At 44.7% G+C, this 18,418-nt stretch overlaps 2 protein-coding genes across 2 annotated transcripts in view; both read left to right on the top strand.

The window, feature by feature from the left end:
* Window positions 1-18,418, top strand: part of DAB1 (DAB adaptor protein 1) — a 1,266,417-nt gene that overhangs the window by 171,293 nt on the left and 1,076,706 nt on the right. The gene's annotated exons all lie outside the window — the stretch shown is intronic.
* Window positions 1-18,418, top strand: part of LOC115835046 (heterogeneous nuclear ribonucleoprotein A1-like) — a 48,405-nt gene that overhangs the window by 25,258 nt on the left and 4,729 nt on the right. The window contains 1 exon segment of the mRNA XM_030812443.1: window positions 2,794-2,921. Coding sequence (XP_030668303.1) covers window positions 2,794-2,921 — 128 coding nt within the window.

The following is an 18,418-nucleotide window of genomic DNA, read 5'->3' as shown; positions in this document are numbered from 1 at the left end:
AAAAAGCAATGACACCGTGCCTTTCTCAGCACAGACACCTAGAGGAGCCACAGCACAGTCCTTGCTCACCCTTCTCTTAGCAGCCCAGCAGTGGGAACTTCAGTCTCTCCCCGCCTAAACACACACACACACACCATTCTCCTTTGATGGAGATAGAGTTCCTATTTCTTCCTCACATGGATTCTGGATCTTCCCCATCCATATTGTGTGTTCTCCCAGGATAGTACAGATCACATCAGAGAATCCTTCCTCAGCTGTATTAGTAACACCCTTCATTTCTTCAAGAATACAAAACACGAAAGGACTTCATTCTTTAAAAGCAAATGTAGATTTTCCTCATTTCCTCCTGCCCATCTGGCTATTCTTGCTAAGCCTCTGAAAAGGCCCTTCTTGGTGTCCCCAGAGCTCTGTTCTGCTCCCCACTCTCACATCACACTGCACATCCTCTCATAGCCATTCCCTCCACATTCCTGGCTGCAACCACCAAGTCTCTGCTGACAGCTTCTCTATGGTCCAGGCTCTCTACTGAGCTCCAGTGGAAACTTGTGAACTGGGCGTCTCCACCTGGATCACTCTCAGGCACCTGACACTCAACATTTCCACACTTAATTCAACATCTGTGCCCTTGAGCCTGCCTTCCTACACCAGCTTGCAGCAGCTGCATTCATCTGGTCACACAGGCCAGAGACCCATGTTCCAGCCTGACTGTGACCTTCCCTCCTCCTCACTCCTGTCCTGCTTCTGGGCCTCCATTGGCCTTCTAGAGTTGTGGATTCAGCATCCTGATGAGTCCTGAGTCTAGCCACTCCTTGCATGCCTATCCTAGCCACAGGCCTGCATCCCATCTCACACAATGTACTTCATCCTCCTTTGCCTCCAGTCTTTACCTTCTCAAATGAACTCACTTCACTGCAGCAGAGGAATATTTCTAGAACACAGTTCCAACTAAATCATGCTCCTGGTTAAAGGCGTTCTGTGACTTCTGCAGAAGTAAGACTGAGATTCTTGCCCCGCTCCTGCCCCAGGTGTCTGGCTCATCCACCACTACTATCCTTAGCTTCCTCACCTACAAATCGCAAATATGTATCCCTCTCTCATGGGGTTGTTGTGATAACCAAACCAGCAAATCCATGTACTGTGTGACGTCTTTGCCAGCATGATGTCTGGCACACAGTAGATGCTCCACGACTGCCCAATTCCCTTCCATCCTTCTTTCTGAACCAATATTTGGGATTGATCATAGACTTTGATGGAGATTTCTCTTCTGTAAACTGAAACTGAAGCATTTTTAGCTGCCTCTCTTTTGCCCAGGCAAAAGCAGAATGCCACTCCCCGCATCCCAATTCTATCTCTGTGATGACAGATGATCAAGTAATTAGGGTAGCAAGCATCTGAAATTGTGTCAGCTCCCTGATGGTTGGGTCCCCAAGTGCCTGGCCTAGTACTGAGCAAGGCATGAGCTTCTCTCCATGCTGCTTCCCCAAAATCTCTGGGCTGCGATGGCTGAAAGGAAGAGAAAGAGAATGCCTGGGACACTGACTCTGTGGGCAAGGGCAGCAGCTTTCCATGTCTCCGCAAGAGGCATTGTAGGTGAATATTTGGCAGGGAAGGTTAATGAAAAATGCATGGGAGTTGGAATAAGAAAATGTGGGTTTGAAGCCTGACTCAAGCCCTCCACATATCTAGCACATGTTGACAACTTTTTGAGCCTCAGTTTCCTCAGCTCTGAAATGGGGATAATGCTTTTTATCTCATTGGGTTCATGGAGAGATCAAATTAAATAATGGATGTATTACATAAGATATCATTTCAACATGGAGACACTATTGCTATTAGGTGTGTTGTGCTGAACATGCATTGAGGGACAGACAGTGACAGTCACAGAGCAGGCTCCTCTGTCTACTCACTGTCTGGGTGAACTGGGGCTTGTTAATTAACCTCTCTGGGCCTTAGCATGTTTATTTCTAAAATAGGGACAATTGCCCACCACACTGCATAGGATTGGTTATGTATGTATTCTTTTTTTTTGTTTTTTTTTGTTTTTTTTGAGATGGAGTCTCGCTCTGTCACCCAGGCTGGAGTGCAGTGGTGCAATCTCGGCTCACTGCAAGCTCCACCTCCCGGGTTCACGCCATTCTCCTGCCTCAGCCTCTCCAAGTAGCTGGGACTACAGGCGCCCGCCACTACGCCCGGCTAACTTTTGTATTTTTAGTAGAGACGGGGTTTCACCGTGGTCTTGATCTCCTGACCTCGTGATCTGCCCGCCTCGGCCTCCCAAAGTGCTGGGATTACAAGCATGAGCCACCGCACCTGGCCATGTATGTATTCTTGGTAAGCCGTAAAGTACGAAGGATAGTTATAATTCTTGTTATCTATGCTAATCATGGTAGACAAAATTAATTATTCATCTTTATTATTAAATCAGGATAGTAAATACTGTTGTTTTAGAGGACAGTGCCTCAGTTGGAAGCCTTGGACAAACTTAATCTCTGTGTCTGTTTCTTCAAGTATGAGGTTAAGAGGGTAAGTTTGGTGAGCACCTAAAACAGCGCCTGGTATACAGTAAGCAGGCAATAGATGTAAGTGCTCAACAAATGCATGTTGGATAATTTAATGAGTGAATGAAAAGTTATGTCATGGAATTATTTTGAAGTCTACATGGAATGAGACTGTGTATTATGTACTGTGGAGTGATGCACGTAAGAGCATATTACTCTTTGACAAAGCCGTCATATAGCATGTCCGAGCCTACCAGAATAACCTCCTTCAACATGTCTTTGTGTGCTCTTCTAGTGCAACAAGGATGGACTCTGCATACCCAGCCCTCCAGGGTCAGAGCCCTGAAAGCCTTGTGAAGCCCAAGGACACTGTGGTGTTGTGTGTCACACCAAGCATAAGTGACAGTAGTGAACACATTAGAGGTGCAGTTTGCCTTTCTTCATTCCCGCTCATTCTCATACTAATTTGGAAGAACATTGGACCCAAGAGTCAGAGATAATGATGCTTTTTTTTTTTTTTTTTTTGAGATGGAGTCTTACTCTGTCGCCCAGGCTGGAGTGCAGTGGCGCAATCTCAGCTCACTGCAAGCTCCACCTCCCAGATTCATGCCATTATCCTGCCTCAGCCTCCCGAGTAGCTGGGACTACAGGCACCCGCCACCACGCCCAGCTAATTTTTTTGTATTTTTAGTAGAGACGGGGTTTCACCATGTTAGCCAGGATGGTCTCGATCTCCTGACCTCCTGATCCACCCACCTCGGCCCCCCAAAGTTCTGGGATTACAGGCGTGAGCCACCGTGCCCAGCCGATCATGGTGCTTTTAACCTATAATCTTTCTTTTGAGGTTCTGAAATGTTCCAGAAATCCAAACAGACATCTTTTTCAGCTTTGCTATTTTCCTGACAAATAGTGAATGAATGTACCCTTTTCCCCGCTATATATAGGTGAATTAAAGAAAGAAAACACTACTGCATGGAATTTGAAAGTATTATAGAAGCCTCCTACCTCAGAACCATAGAGATGCAAAGACCCTTAAGGGTTTCTCCTGCAACCTTCCACCCAGTTTCCTCCACTTCACCCCTGGCTGCCAGCCTCTATGTGCCAGGATACTTCATGTTTTGTCTGGCATCTCATCTGCACTAGTGCTCTTCATGGACCCAATGTGAGCCTTCCCTGAATTTTACCTTCTTTGGAGTCTCACAGTAGAAAACTTGTCCCTCTCCTCAGCATCTCCACTTCAAGTGTTTGAGAACTGTATTCCTGTCCTCTCATCTTCTTTCCTTCTGGCTAAGACTGTCTTTAAATTCTCCATACTATCTTATTGTTTGTGACAATAGTATATAAAATTTGTTGAGATAAAGATTATGTGCCAGGCACTGTCCTAAATGCTTTATTTATTTAATACAGCAGCTTATGTGTATGGAACAGTCATTATCCCCAGTACAACAGCTGCATGTGTATGGAACACTCATTACTCCCCACTCATTGTACAGATGAACTGGTTGAGGCCTATAAGGAGATGGCAATAAATCCAGCTAGTATATGTATGGCTAGGATTTGACCCTAGAGTGTTGGCTACAGAGTTTTCACTCCTAACCCATAGACTGTATCTCCCTTACTTTTTTTTAAACGCTCCTAACAAAATAATATAGATAGATTGATTATAGATACCAATTACATCACTCTTAACTGTAGACTGTGTCTCCCTTACTCTTTTTTTAAATGCTCCTAACAAAATAATATAGATAGATTGATTATAGATACCAATTACTGATGGGCTGCTAGTTCCTGGAATCTGTGCTAGGTGTTTTACACATATTAATGCTTAACCACACAAGAACTATGTAAGGAGATCTCATTGTTTACAGGTGAGAAACCTGGGTGTCAGAGCTGGTTTAGTTACTCTGACCTCCCTCTTCCGAACAAACGTACTTTATCAGTGAAGCTCATTCATTCACTCTTGCATTCCACAGCATTAGACGAATGCCTCATCTATGCCAGGCACTGGGCTAGGCCGTGGGAGTCCCTCTCCTCATCATAGTTACATTGTGGCAGGAAAATAGACATTAAACAATGAGTTACAGCATTGTTGACTTAATTTGTGATTTTAGTCACTCAAATAAGGAACTAACATTATATTCAGTGCTATAAAGGAAAAAGTAAGTGTGTAATGGGAGAGAATAACAAGAGGGTCTGATGCTTGTGGAATGAGAGGAATTAGCTAGTCTGAGGGGGAGCAGAGATGAGGGAGAAAACACTCCAGGTGAAGAGAACAGCATGAGCAAAGGCCCTGAGGAGGTGTTGGGATACAAGGAGAGAGGCGAGACCGGAGCAGGCCCTGCAGAGCCCTGAGTGCCAGGTGAGTTGAGCCTGTGAAATGTAGAGTCGCTGAAGGTATTCAGCAGAGAAAGATGTTATTCAATTTTGTCTTGAAAAGATCACTCTGACTGCAAGGTGGAAAATGTACAGGCAAAAAAGAAGTGATTTCAGTGTCTCATGGTATCTGAGGAGCAAGACTCTTGCACCTGGAGCTGGACTCTGCCTCTATTAATACAGTCAGGGATTTGCACCGGGGCAACAGCACAGTGCAATAGTCAAAGGTGCCAACCGAGAGCCCAGATGCCTGAATTTGAAGCCTGGCTCTACTTTTACTCATTATGCAACCTTGGCCAAGTTACTCAATCTCTTTATGCCTCAGTTTCTTCATCCATAAAATAACACCTACTTCATATGGTTATTGTGAGATTATGAGAATTAACATAAACAAAGCACTTAGAACAGGGCCTGGCATAATGTTAATGTTCTTTTGCAATTATTATTATTGTTAACAGCCACACACTCTGTTGATTGGGAGTGGTTGTGGTTAATTAAATCCATAGGATTATTATAACATAAAAAAGTTTATGAGAGTTTTAAGCCTAACAAATCAATCTCTCTTCCCAACCCCAAACCACAGGCCATGCTGAATAAATACTTCCATTCCTCATGATTTCCCCTACCCCTGGCTGGTGTGTTTAACACTGGAGTTGTGTCCACTTCCTTTTCTGTATCACAGTGTTTCATGTTATTCATTTGTTGTTTTGAGGATCTGCCTTTTGTCCACTCCTGGAAGAGATGTCCCCCTGTGTAGGCTGCTTTGAGCCTCTTTCGTCACTTGCTCTTCTCCATCTTATTTAGGAATCAGCTCAGTTGTCACTGCCTCAGAGATTCCTCTACCATCACCCTTGTGGTGGACACTGTGAGGTGCCATCCAGAAATCCCTTCAAGATGGGACTTGTTGGTCCAGCTTCTGGGAGTGCAGTGAGCAGACAGCTTGCACTTGCTAGCCTTCTCTGGGATTGCCTCGGCTACAGGGAGCTGCCTTGCCCAAGGTCAGATCTTTCCTCTGATAGCCCTCACCCAATAACTTGTTGATGTGGAGGTTATCAGGTCAGGACAAGTCTGCATGACTGTTCAAGCTCCAGGACTTCCTCAGGGTTAGCCAAGACTGTCCCTGGCCTGCACTGCAGCTCAACATCTCCCTCTGTTGACCCCTCCTTCCATTTCCCCCTCCACAGATGTAGATTCCAAAAGCACCACACATCTGAATACACATCCTGCATACTACTCTGTCTTGGTGTCTGCTTCAGGGGAGCCCGGCAACTTGACCATGGCCACTGCGCCCTCTCCGCGGAGAGGGGACCATGTTGTACCATTCTCACCCTTTCTATCCACTCATGAAGTACATTTTCTTTGCAGTACAAATTAGAGTCTGTCATGAACTGAATTTGTTTATTGCTTGTTTCCCCTCACACCCAGTTCCCTCTACTAAAATTATAAGAGTCTTTTATTTTAGACTCTTTTTAAAAAAATCCAGTTTTATTAAGGTATACTTGTGTGGCATGTTGACTATTGTCAATAATACTATATTGTATACTTGAAATTTGCTAAAATATAAGATTCTTATCTTCCTCAAAGGCATTCAATAAGTATCAGTTGAATTAATGTGCTATAATATAATGGTTAAATTCACCCTGCATTTGAAGCTAAACATCCTGGATTCAAATCCTGATTGTGACACTTACTAACCAGTGATCTTGCCCAAGCTTTTAAATCCTGGGAACTATCAGTGCTTGGCCTAGGGCATGCATAGCACAGGGTAAGTGCTCAGTAAGTTTTAGCAATTAATAGTCAATTCATTCATGAGGTTGTTGTGAGGATAAAATGAGATAATATATGCAATTGGCTTAGGTAGCATGGTACCTAACTCAGAATAAGCCCTCAGCAAATTTATCTATTGTTGGCCAGGCGCGGTGGCTCACGCTTGTAATCCCAGCACTTTGGGAGGCCGAGGCGGGTGGATCATGAGGTCAGGAGATCGAGACCACGGTGAAACCCTGTCTCTACTAAAAATACAAAAAATTAGCCGGGCATGGTGGCAGGTGCCTGTAGTCCCAGCTACTCGGAGAGGCTGAGGCAGAACAATGGTGCGAACCCGGGAGGCAGAGCTTGCAATGAGCCGAGATCATGCCACTGCACTCCAGCCTAGGTGACAGAGCGAGACTCCGACTCAAAAAAATAAAATAAAATAAAAAATAAAAATAAAATTTATCTACTGTCATTATCAACTGTCCAAGTTAAATGCCTGGAATGCAAGTCTGTGGCCTCAGCCTTGGAGTCCCCTGTAGTGCCAGGCACCGCACTGAGTAGACTGGAGGCACAAAATAAGGCTGGTGGGTTGATGAGCAATCCTTCCTCCTTCGTCCTGTAGTGCAGGAAGTGGGCTGCCTTTATTCTGAGCACTCCACAGCGCCTAACCCACTGCCAGTCACACAGCAAGCACTTCACATGGGCACTTTGAAGAGCTGGTTTGAACTGAATTTCAGTGTCATTAGGATGCTAAAACGTGGTCTCCATGGTGACTCCCAGCCCAGCAGTCTGAGGAAGGTGCTTCCAGATCTGGTGGCTGGCACACTGCAGCCTCCAAACACATGCCATATTTTTTCGCATTTCTCAGACAGATTGTGGGTTGTGTGTTCATTAATTAAGATGAGAGTAATTGGTCTCAGCAAATAGTTTGTACATCAGCTTGCAAATTGTGTGCGCTATGAGGCCCCGTGGTTCTTTCTTCCCTATCTCATATCTCTATAGCAGGTTCCTTGGCTCCTGACTGTTTCCCAAAATCCCCAGCCCCTCATTTTACTGTAACAGTTGAGGAATAAAGGGAGAGTAGGATTTAAAATGAAATTTCTTTGGCTTATTGTAAGTCTATTCATGCCCACGGAGGGAAGAAATGATAAACCCCCTCATCTGTATGCAATACTTTGTGATTTTTAACAAATGTTTTTACACATGCGATTTCATGTATTCCTCACTTTCTCACTGGGAATCAGTTATTATTATTGTTAAAGGTGTTAAGGGTACAGGCTATAGAGCACCAGTTTTGTCTTTTTCACTTAGCAGCTGTAGAAATGGCAACTGGCTTGGGCTGTCCACCTGCGGCTTTCCCATTGTGAAATATAGCGATAACCTAGGACCTACTTCACAGGGTTAAATTGTGGACTAGGCAAGGTAATGCAGGGAAAGCACAGAGACCACATAGTGGGCTCTCAGTGTGTTTTGTTGTGAATATGCCCATTTTACAGATAAAAACTCAGGGCTCTGAGACACCCAGTTGCTTGGCCAAGATCTCTAGCTTGCAAGGGGCTTGATAGATGCTAGGCTTTAAACTCTCTGATTTCTAAATAGACACTCTTTCTACTCCATCAGTTTAATTCTGGCTACCATAGGCTGAGTCTGTGCCAAGTGTGGGGGCCCGGGCTATACACTGGACTTTAGGTTCTGGTGCTTCTGTTCTACAGAGTCCTCTCTGAAAGGTTGTTATGTGCAAGGATCCTTGCTCCTATGAAACGCTTCCTCTGATTTTTTCCTATAGCAAGGCTAATTTGCAGCTGTTGTAAAGGTGTCATTTTTGTTCTTGCATCATGAAATGACTGACACCCCTCTTCAGTTATTGTACCCCAAGGCCATTTTAACATTCTGTTATTTACAGCACTGTGACCCCAGAGCAGCCAAAAGGCTCTGCTGCTTGCCTTATTTTCTATAATTATTTTGTTCTTTTCTATCCCTAAAACAAGCCTTTTGGTGCCAATGGAATGGGCCTCTTCGGACATTCTGTAGTGAAGGACCAGAGAGCCCCAGGTAGTGAGGACCATGTTGCCTTGCTTATTCCTAAGCAGTGCCTAGCTGAGTGCTTTGCACATGGTAATCCTTCAATCAGTACTTGTTGCATGAATGAATGAATAAATAAGTTGGTTGATAGAGTTATTATTTCATATGCTGAGTTTGGCTCTGGCCTTCTCTGACTTTTCAGCTCTATCAGTCATCCATGTTCACGTGCAGTTGTCTCATTGTGTGCTTTCTTGACATTTCTTGCAAATGACTCACCTAGATCCCGGTGCATGTTCCCTCAGACGCATCTGTGTGAGGGCGAGCATGGTATGTAGCATCTACTCATCTAAGGGCTGAGAAACTTTCTCAAAGCAGAAAGCCATCTGGGTGACTAGGTAGGCCCTCCATCTAATTCCTGACCTCACGGAGCATCAGGGCTGGAATTCCTGGCATCAGAGTGAGTGTCCTCACCCTGCACCAGGAACAGGACCTGGGGAGCTTGCCATGTCTTCCCATGCCTTGCTCTGTGACTGTGGATTCTGTGGAGCAGCAGAGCAGCAAGATGAAAGATGGATGTTTTAAAGAGGAAGCAAGGATGGTTGTATGGAAGGTCTTGGAAGCTGGAATAGCAGAGGCAGGTGGCCAGGGCCTTCCCAAGATGCCCTCCTTGAATCTTGCATGGGATTCTACCATTTGAAGGTAACTAAGACCCACATATTAAACCATGCAATAGAGAAGAAAGCCCTGGCAAAGCTGTAGTGAGACTTGCACTCTAATTCTTGTCTTACTACTTATGAGGTCTGTGACCTCTACCAAGCCCTGTAGCTTTCTGAGCCTCTGTTTCCTCATCTGTCTAGTGCCATAAGTTATCCCTGTCTGTTATTGTTGTGTAGAACAGCCTAAACAAGGTGACGGCTATGGGGAAGGTTTGAGAAAGACCACTTATGCTACATAAGACAAACTGCGAGTGTTATTGTAGGGCAGTGAGGAGCTATATATAGGATATTTTAATACAGAGAATGTTCCCTGGATTAAATGGCTTCTTATTCCAAGGAGAAAAATTAGTTCTAGCCCAAGGCTAGTCATTAAATCAGCAAAATGATGTTTTGGGGCCTCAGTTTCCTTACTATTTGAGATAGAGGTTAGGTTAAATGACCTTTAAATTCATACTAGGGGCACGTTAGGGTAGATACTTAGCTCAGTTAATTTGCGGATAGCAGATTAAATACATGGAAAAGAAGTCCCTCTCCATCTTGGGGAAAGGAAATCACATTTACTGATACCTGCTCTTTGTCAGGTAGTTACATTCCCTACCTCATTTAACTGCACACAAACCTATGGGGTGCAATAAACCCTATGGGGATACTAAAGCTTTATCAGCCTTTATTACCCTCACTCTACTGAGAAGAGAACAGCCTTAGAGAATGTTATGGGTGGAGTTGTACCCCTCCTCTCACCCCAAATTTATATGTTGAAGTCCAAATATTCAGTGCCTTAGAATGTGACTTTATTTGGGAATAGGGTCATTGCAGATAGAGTTAGTTAAGGGGCCATTGTTGGGGGGTGGTTCTAATCCAGTATAAACAGTGTCCCTGTAAAAAGGGAAAATTTGGACAGACAGACACAGTGCCATGTGAAGATGAAGGCAGAGATCAGTATGACTCTTCTAAAAGCCAAGCAGTGCCAAAGGTCACCAGAAAACTACCAGAAGCTAGAGGAGAAGCCTGGAACGGATTCATCTCACAGCCCTCAGAAGGAAATAGCCCTGCCAACACCTTGATCTTGGACTTTTAGCTCCTCAACTGTGAGATAGTAAATGCTGTTGTTCAAGTCGCCCGGTTTGTGGCACTTTGTTTCAGCGACCCTAGAATACTAAAACAGAGAGGTTAAGCGACTTGCTAAGGGTTGCAAAGCTAGAACTCACCCATAGGTCTTTTTCATTCGAAAGCCTGTGGATTTGTCACTACTTATTCTCTGATACCCTGAGGTGTTGAGCCCATGTGTGTGAAAGAAAAGGGTCAGTGAGGACGTTTCTGAGCCCACGTCAGACCTGAGCATCCTCTGTGCTGGCCACAACTGGTCCTCTCCCCTGCCAAAGGGAGGGATGGAGGCTCTGAGGACCCAGGGCTCTTCCTTCTTCATCCTTCTTGCTGGCAGCACTGGAGGAACCAGCAGGGAGGCAGGCAGCCTCCGGCTTGGCTGGCTTCCCCAAACAGTGTCCTCCTACAGTTAGATGTGGCATTCCCCTGCCAAGGAACCAGATGCTCCACGTTGTAATGTGATGTCACGGCAGGAAAAGGTGTGTGAGCAAAGGTAATCATGGAAGACACTGCTCAGGCTAATGTTGCCTTTTGCTTAACAGCCCATGGCTGCTGGCCCTGGCAGCTGAGTATTGGCAGTTCACCCTGGGACTTGTACACACTCACTTATAACACTTGAGGCATGCTTCTCTGTTCGCAGACCCGGACTTTGTGGGCCCTTGGGCAGGAGACCCCGAAAACCCCACAGAGGGTGCAGAAAGGACAGCAACAGAGGAACTGTCAGGAAAAAAAAAAGATCTCCTGGGCACCTGCATTTTCTCAATTTACCCTTCCACTTATCTACCCTGTGAGGTGGCTTTCACCAGTCGCTCTTTACTCTGGGGAGCAAATGAGCTCAGAAATGTGAGGCGAGTTTCCCAGAGTCATACAGTAAGAAGAAGGAAATCTAGGGTGAAAAACTGGTCTATGTACAAGAATCTCTATGCTCTTTTATCCGCAGCACAGACCATAATACAAATAAACCGTGGGCACAATTCTGGCTGTGTTCTGTACCTCCTCCTTACCTTAGAGAGCCAGCAGAGAAGCCTGTTGGAGAGAGCTGGCTTTTGGTTTTCTTCTTGAACTGCAGATCCGACCATGTCATTCAGCGGGTGAGCCCCTACTGCCTATGAGAGATGTGCGGACTCCTTGGCCTGGACTCGCCTGACCTTTGGCTCCTTTGCCACCCTTCTTCCTCACCCTGCTGCTCTCCCCACACAGAGGCCAGCCTCTGGCATCCCCAGACTGCCCCTTTCCCGGATGTGTGCTCTCCCCACTTTGCTCAGCCTGCTCCTCCTGGCTTGGTATGCCCTCCCCTGCACTACATGAAAAATCCTGCTCATTAGTCAGAAATCAGTCCCCTTTGTGCTGCCCTCCCGGGAGCTTCCAGGAAGTTCCATGCCGTGATCGTTGCCTAGCATAGGGACCGTGAGTGTAGCCTCTGGAGTCAGACTGCCTGTTGTTGCATCCTTTCTCTGCCATTTCCTAGCTGTGTAACCCTGGAGAAATTGCTTAGCCTCGCTGTGACTTCTTGTGAAATGAAAACGATGATAATGAGTGCTTACTCCATGAGGTTATTGGGCAGACTGAAAATGGCAAGCATATAAAGCACTCCATGTGGTGGATTGGGCTATTTTTAAGTGTCTTGCTTGTTTGTGCCATTAGACCGTGTGCTCCTTGAAGTTGAGGACTGCATCTTATTTTCCTCTGTAGCCCCCATAGTTCCTAAATGGGGCCTTGTGGCCAGTTGATAAACCTTTGCTAAACAAAAGAAAAATATGTGCATAAATAAAAAGAGATGACCAGATTCACAGTGGCATGTGTGTATCCAGCATCAATCAGGTGATAACAACACTAATAACAGAATTACCTAGCATGTTTATTGTGTGGTTACTGTGTGTCAGGCACTGTCTTAAACACTTTGCCCGTCACCTCATTCAGTTGTCTCAACAACCTTCTTAAGTAGTGGCTGTCATTTGCATTGCCATTTTACGGATGAAGAAACTGAGGTACATGGGTTGCAGTGACTTCCACATGACTACACAGCTAGAGTATAGCAGAGATGGATTCAACTCAGGCTGCCTGGCTGAGAGCCCATGCTCATGGCCACCCCATTTTGCTGCTTCCAAGGAAGGTGTAATGGCAGTGACCAGCCCAGGGAGGCAAAAGGAGGATCTTAAAATAGCAACCCATGCTAAGAGGCAGGACACAGTAAGGGAGACAGGCAGGGGCAGGGCTGTGTTGCAGAGCAAGAAGGTGGGGCTGAGACCTTCACTGCAAATGGCCCTGGTACAGTCCTCACTTTTCTCTGCGAGCCAGTCCAGTTGTCTTAAAGGAACTGAGATAGAGCAGATGGCCACAGATGTACAGGTGTGTTCCTACCTGAAGGCAGGAAGATGGGTACCACGGAGCCTTCCTTTTATTTTGTGCTGTGTTCCTGGCAACTAGCAGAAAGTCTGGCACTTAGTACATACTTAATATACAAGATAGTTCAATTAATGTGTGAGGATCCAGGAACTCCAGGATTTCATAGCATGAGCAGATATGCAATTTCCATTTATTTTACTTTAAACCTCTTCTCATCTGTCTGACAGAAAGCCCAAGTTAGGAGAGAGGATGTACATCTTTCCGTGATGAGATTTTGCTTATCCAGGAAGCCTGCATCTCTCATCATCAGCTCACGCATAGCCTTCGAGAGCCCTGCACTTCTGTAGTTCCAGCCGGTGGCATTGCTATGAGTGATGAAGCCCCCGGATGGTCTCTGTGGTGAGCAAATATTAACACTTTGAATCAATTGCACCTTCTTGATGACTGGGAAAACTGTTCAGAGCCTGGCAGAGAGTTATTGCACCATGCAACAGTCGAGCGTGGCTGATATAGTGGGAGCGAATGGCGTAAATGAGTTTAAGGCTAAGATGGATTTGCACTTGGAAACTGAAATCATGCAATGGGGTTTGCTGGTGGAATTGCAAAGTGCACCTGGAAGAATGCCAAGAATAATGCAGATGTCTCAGCCCGTGCTTTTCATTGTAGCCAACTATAGAATGGGAAAATTAATAGTACTTACCTCATAAGGTAGCAAGTTGGTGTCCATGAGTTAATATAAATAACTTAGAATGGTACTGAGTATGTAGTAAGCAATTAATGAGTACTAGTCAGCATTAACACATACCAGGCACCCATAATACAACTAAGAATAAGACAGATCGGATTATAAGATGGAGAGGATTGTTCTCACAAATCCTACAGTGCAATAAACGGTGTTACAACCAGTCACATAACAGTGTTGCAACTGTTGTGCAATGTAATAGGTGTTGTGATGGCAAAAAGACAGAGTGTTGTGCAACTCAGAAGAGAGGCTTCTCTAAGCTAGACTTGGATGGTCAGGGAAGGTCTCAAGATAAGGTGGCACAATGGGAGGAATGGCAAGCAGGAGGTGGTCAAGTGGAAAACAGGTGAGAGGATGCTCCTAGGCAGCTTACGCAAGGACCTGGAGGTGAGAAAGACCGTGTTGATTGTGGGCACTCAATGTGGAGTTGGTGGGTGTATGTATTCCCTAAAGCTGCCATGACAAAGTACCACAAACTGGGGTAGCTTAAGACGACAGAAATTTATTCTCTTGCAGTTTCTAGAGGCTAGAAGTCCAAAACCAAGGTGTTGGCGAAGCTATGCTCTCTCTGAAGATTCTAGGGAAGAATCCTTCCTTGCCTCTCTCTATCTTCTAGCAGTTGCTAGCAGTCCTCAGCATTCCTTGGCTTGCAGCTGTAGTGCTCCAGTTTCTGCCCCTGTCTTTACATGGCTATTCTACTTATGTGCGTGTCTCGGTTTTCTCTTCTTATAAAGACAACAGTTATTGGATTAGGGTGGTTTCTAATTTGTCCTATTGGTCTAGACCCTATTGGTCAAATTCAATAGGATTAGATTCACCCTAATCCAGTATGGCCTCATTTTAACTAAATACATTTGCAAGAATCCTGCTTCCAAATAAGGTTATGTTCTGAGTTTCTGGGTAGATATGAATTTTAAGGGGATGCTATTCAACCCAGTACAATGGGGGTGGCCAAGGGGAGTAGAAATGAATAAAGGTGAAAAGAAGACAGGAATCAGATTATGAAGGGATTCATAATGAAAAAAATAATAAACATTCTTGAGCACTTACAATATATTAAGAACTGTGGTAGGCGCTTTACACATGTAATATGCATAATCCCTTTGAAAGAGGGAGAATCAGGTTGAGTGAGGCTAGAGGGGGAAATCAGAGTTTACAAAGTGTGTCATCAATTAGGGTCCTAGTAGAAAATAGAAGGTACACTGGATTAGAGTAATTCAAAGAGGGTTTAATAGAGGGATTGTTTAAGTGAGCAGAGTATAGGGAAAACGTACGAGATAGAGCAGTGTGCAGGGCTGCTACCACCCCTAGACATGGACGGTGTGGGTGAGGGAGCAGGTACTGTAACCAAGACTAGGAAGTCCTGTGAAGAAGCCACCTTGAGCAGAGCAGTGACTTTTGGTTGAGAAACGAAGCCATCCCAAGGTGACTACACAGGGAGGAAGCCAACGGAGTGAATACACGAACTTGGTCTCTTGTCAAGACCCTGTTGGCCTACCTCAACCGGAGGACAAAAGAGAACAAGAGAGCCCATGGTGTAGTCCACATGGATAGCATCTGGGGGCCCTGGGCTGAGTGAGGAAGCCTGAAGCATGGATCTGGAGGATCAGACAGAAGACAGCTTGCACTGGGGCATTGATGAGAAGGCAGAGCCTGAGAGCCAGAAAATGGGGAAGTTAGGTTGTGATGAGAAGGGTGATATAACCCAACGTTAAGAATGCATATGAGGCCAGGCACGGTGGCTCACACCTGGAATTTTAGCACTGTGTGAGGCCGAGGCAGGCGGATTGCTTGAGCCCAAGAGTTTGAGACCAGCCTGGGCAACATAGGGAGACCCTGTCTATACAAAAAATACAAATACAAATAATAATAATAATAATAATAATAATAATAATAATAACTCGGCATGATGGCACATGCCTGCGTTTCCAGTTACTTGGGAGGCTGAGGCAGGAGGATCACTTGAGCCCAGAAGACAGAGGTTGCAGTGAGCCGAGATGATGCCACTGCGCTCCAGCCTGGGTGACAGAGTGAGACCCTTTCTTGAAGGCCTGTGACTGCTCACCCTCATTCCCTATAGTACTAATATAGATTTATGCGTACATTAATCTATTCAACATGTATTTGCTGAGCATCTAGCATATGTCCATCACTGGTCAAATGTATAGTGGTAAACAAAGCAAACAAAATTCTCTGCCTTCAAGGAGCTTACATTCTGATAGGAAAAGTAGATAGTAAACAAATAAAGAAAATATACTGACTGTCAGAAGATGATTAAGTGCTATGGATAAAAACAAAGCAGAAAAGGGAAAGAGGGAGTACCAGGGGTGGGGTTGCAAATGGAAATAGAGTAGAACGAAGGTGATATGTGAGCACAGATCTAAATGGAGATGAGGGAGGACACCATTCTGATACCCGGGGGATGAGAGCTTCAGGTAGAAGGAAGGTCAGGTACAAAGGCTATAAGCCACAGCATGCCTGGAGCATCTGAGAATAATCAAGGATGTACATGCTAGGAACTGAGTGTGATAAGATCAGAGAGGTAACAGGAGCCAGATCTGCAGATCCTGTGATCTTTGAAGTTCTGTGTTCTGCATGATACTACAGCATATTCTGAAATCCTGGCTGTCCCACGTGAACATTGCTCTCCCATCTGTAAAATGGGGATAAGAGTCCTCATTTTGCTTATATCCAGTGGTGTTTTAAGGGTCCAGTGAAAAGATGGGTTATGGTATAGCTTTGAAAATCATTAAGTATGAGGCAAGATAATATTTGTATTGCTTAGTAATTTTGCCTCAGGCCACCTGCTGCTGAGTAGAAAGGCTGCCCATGCCTTCACGAATGTGGCTGTGCTGGACCATTGCTTGACAGCGGGTTGTCATCTTTTCACACAGAATCCCATCTTCCTCCTCTCCTGGGCCTCCAACTCCCAGGCCTCGTTTTTAAAACAGCAATTTCTCCCCACTGTGTTTCATGCCCCAAACCTCCTAAGTGGAATTACAGACCAGTAACTCACAGTGGCCTGTTATTTATCCTATATGCAATAAAGACTTTCTGTAGGAAATAGGAAATAAATGTGCTTTTTACTATCATCTATAGTTCTTATTAAACTTATCCCCATGGTGAGGAAATATCTTTGTGAGACCAAGCAGTTTTATGTCCAAACAGCCAATGAGCTGATAATGGGTTTTATGTCTAGCTGTAACCAGCAGTATTGCAGGCAGCCCTTCATTCATTGCAGTTAGGAGATGCAGGTTTCTCAACCCATAGCATGTAAATACTTCTTGTTAATGTAGTGGTCCATGCTTTTAAATAGAGTGTCTGGTGTCCCCATGCATGTCTGTTGGCTGAAACACAGAATCTGAGATGCCTTATGGAGCTAAAGGAAGAAACCTGGACCAAAAATGAATGGTATGAGGTTATGAAATAAAGATGGAGGAGTGGAAAGAAATTTTTGCACTGGTAGCGTCTTTAAGCCATGAGAATTTTAAAATTATAGATATAGGAGTTATTCTGTTATCTCCTCTTGGCAGAGAAATGGAAGGAGAAAGGCAGCTAAAATTGATTGCTAATTATTCAGACAGAAGCAACTTCTCATCCCAGGAAACTCTAAGACTTAGCGTCTTTATCTGTGAAACAGGGATGATAATGCCATACTCCTAGAATTGTGATGCAAAGAAGTGCTGATGCCCAGTATGTGTTCAACAAAAAGAAAGCCCTAGTTCTAGTGTTATTCTTCCTTGCGAACTTCTTCCCTCTTGTTCTTCCCTTCAGTATAGCATACAAGTGAAAATAGCTAGCAAGCAACAAGGTGGGACCATGGATTAGGTGAGAGGACAGGAAGTGAGATCCAAACAGAGATCAACAGCAAGTATGGTTGACACCATGGGAATCCCAAACTTTTGTCTGGTAGTATGGCATTGATTTAGCTTGCAGACTAATTTCACAGAGTTATTTAAATGTAAATATACAAATTGGGTCTCTCTGCCATAACTAGGAAAGGGAAGAAGGAAGTGAATCCATATTTTTTGTTACCTACCATGTGGCACCTACTTTCGTATATTATCTTTACTGTATTTCCAAGACAGCTGGAATTTTGGTCTATTTTCATTTACCATCTGCTATGGTTTAGATATTTGTCCCCTCCAAACTTCATGTTGAAATTTGATACCCAGTGTTGGAGTTGGGGCCTAATGGAAGGTGTTTGAGTGATGGGGGCAGATTCCTCATAAATAGAGTAATGTCCTTCCTCAGGGGTGAGTGAGGTTTTGCTCTAAAGTTCCTTCGAGAGTTGGTTGTTGAAAAAAAGGCTGGCACTCCCCAGCCCCTTGTTTCCTCTTTCCCCATGCCCTCTCTGCACACATGGGCTCTCCCTCACCTTCTACTTTCTGCCATGAGTGGAAGCAGCCTGAGACCACCAGATGCCCAGTATTGAACCTTTCCAGACATCAGAATTGTGAGCCAAATGAACCTTTTCTCTTTACAAATTATCCAGCCTCAGGTATTCCTTCATAGCAACACAAAATAGAAAAAGAAAACTGGAACCAAGAGTGTGGTTTTGTTATAAAGATAGCTGAATATGTGAAAGCAGCTTTAGAATTGGGTAATGAGAGATGTTTGGGTCATGGGGGTGGATCTTTCATGAATAGATTAAGCCATGTTTTGGAAGTGAGTAAGTTCTTACTCTATTAGTTCCCATGAATGCTGATTGTTTAAAAAAGCCTGGCAGCTCCCCACTTTCACGCTTGCTTTTTCTTTCACCATGTGACCTCTACAAGCTAGCACTTGTTTGCCTTCCGTAATGAGTGGAAGCAGCCTAAGGCCATCACTAAAGCAGATGTTGGCACTATGTTTCTTGTACA

The sequence above is a fragment of the Nomascus leucogenys genome, chromosome 5 (genome assembly GCF_006542625.1).
Source record: "Nomascus leucogenys isolate Asia chromosome 5, Asia_NLE_v1, whole genome shotgun sequence".
NCBI classification, from domain to species: Eukaryota; Metazoa; Chordata; class Mammalia; order Primates; family Hylobatidae; genus Nomascus; species Nomascus leucogenys.
Note: the sequence above shows the minus strand (reverse complement) of the source record. Positions and strands in the feature narration are given on the sequence as shown.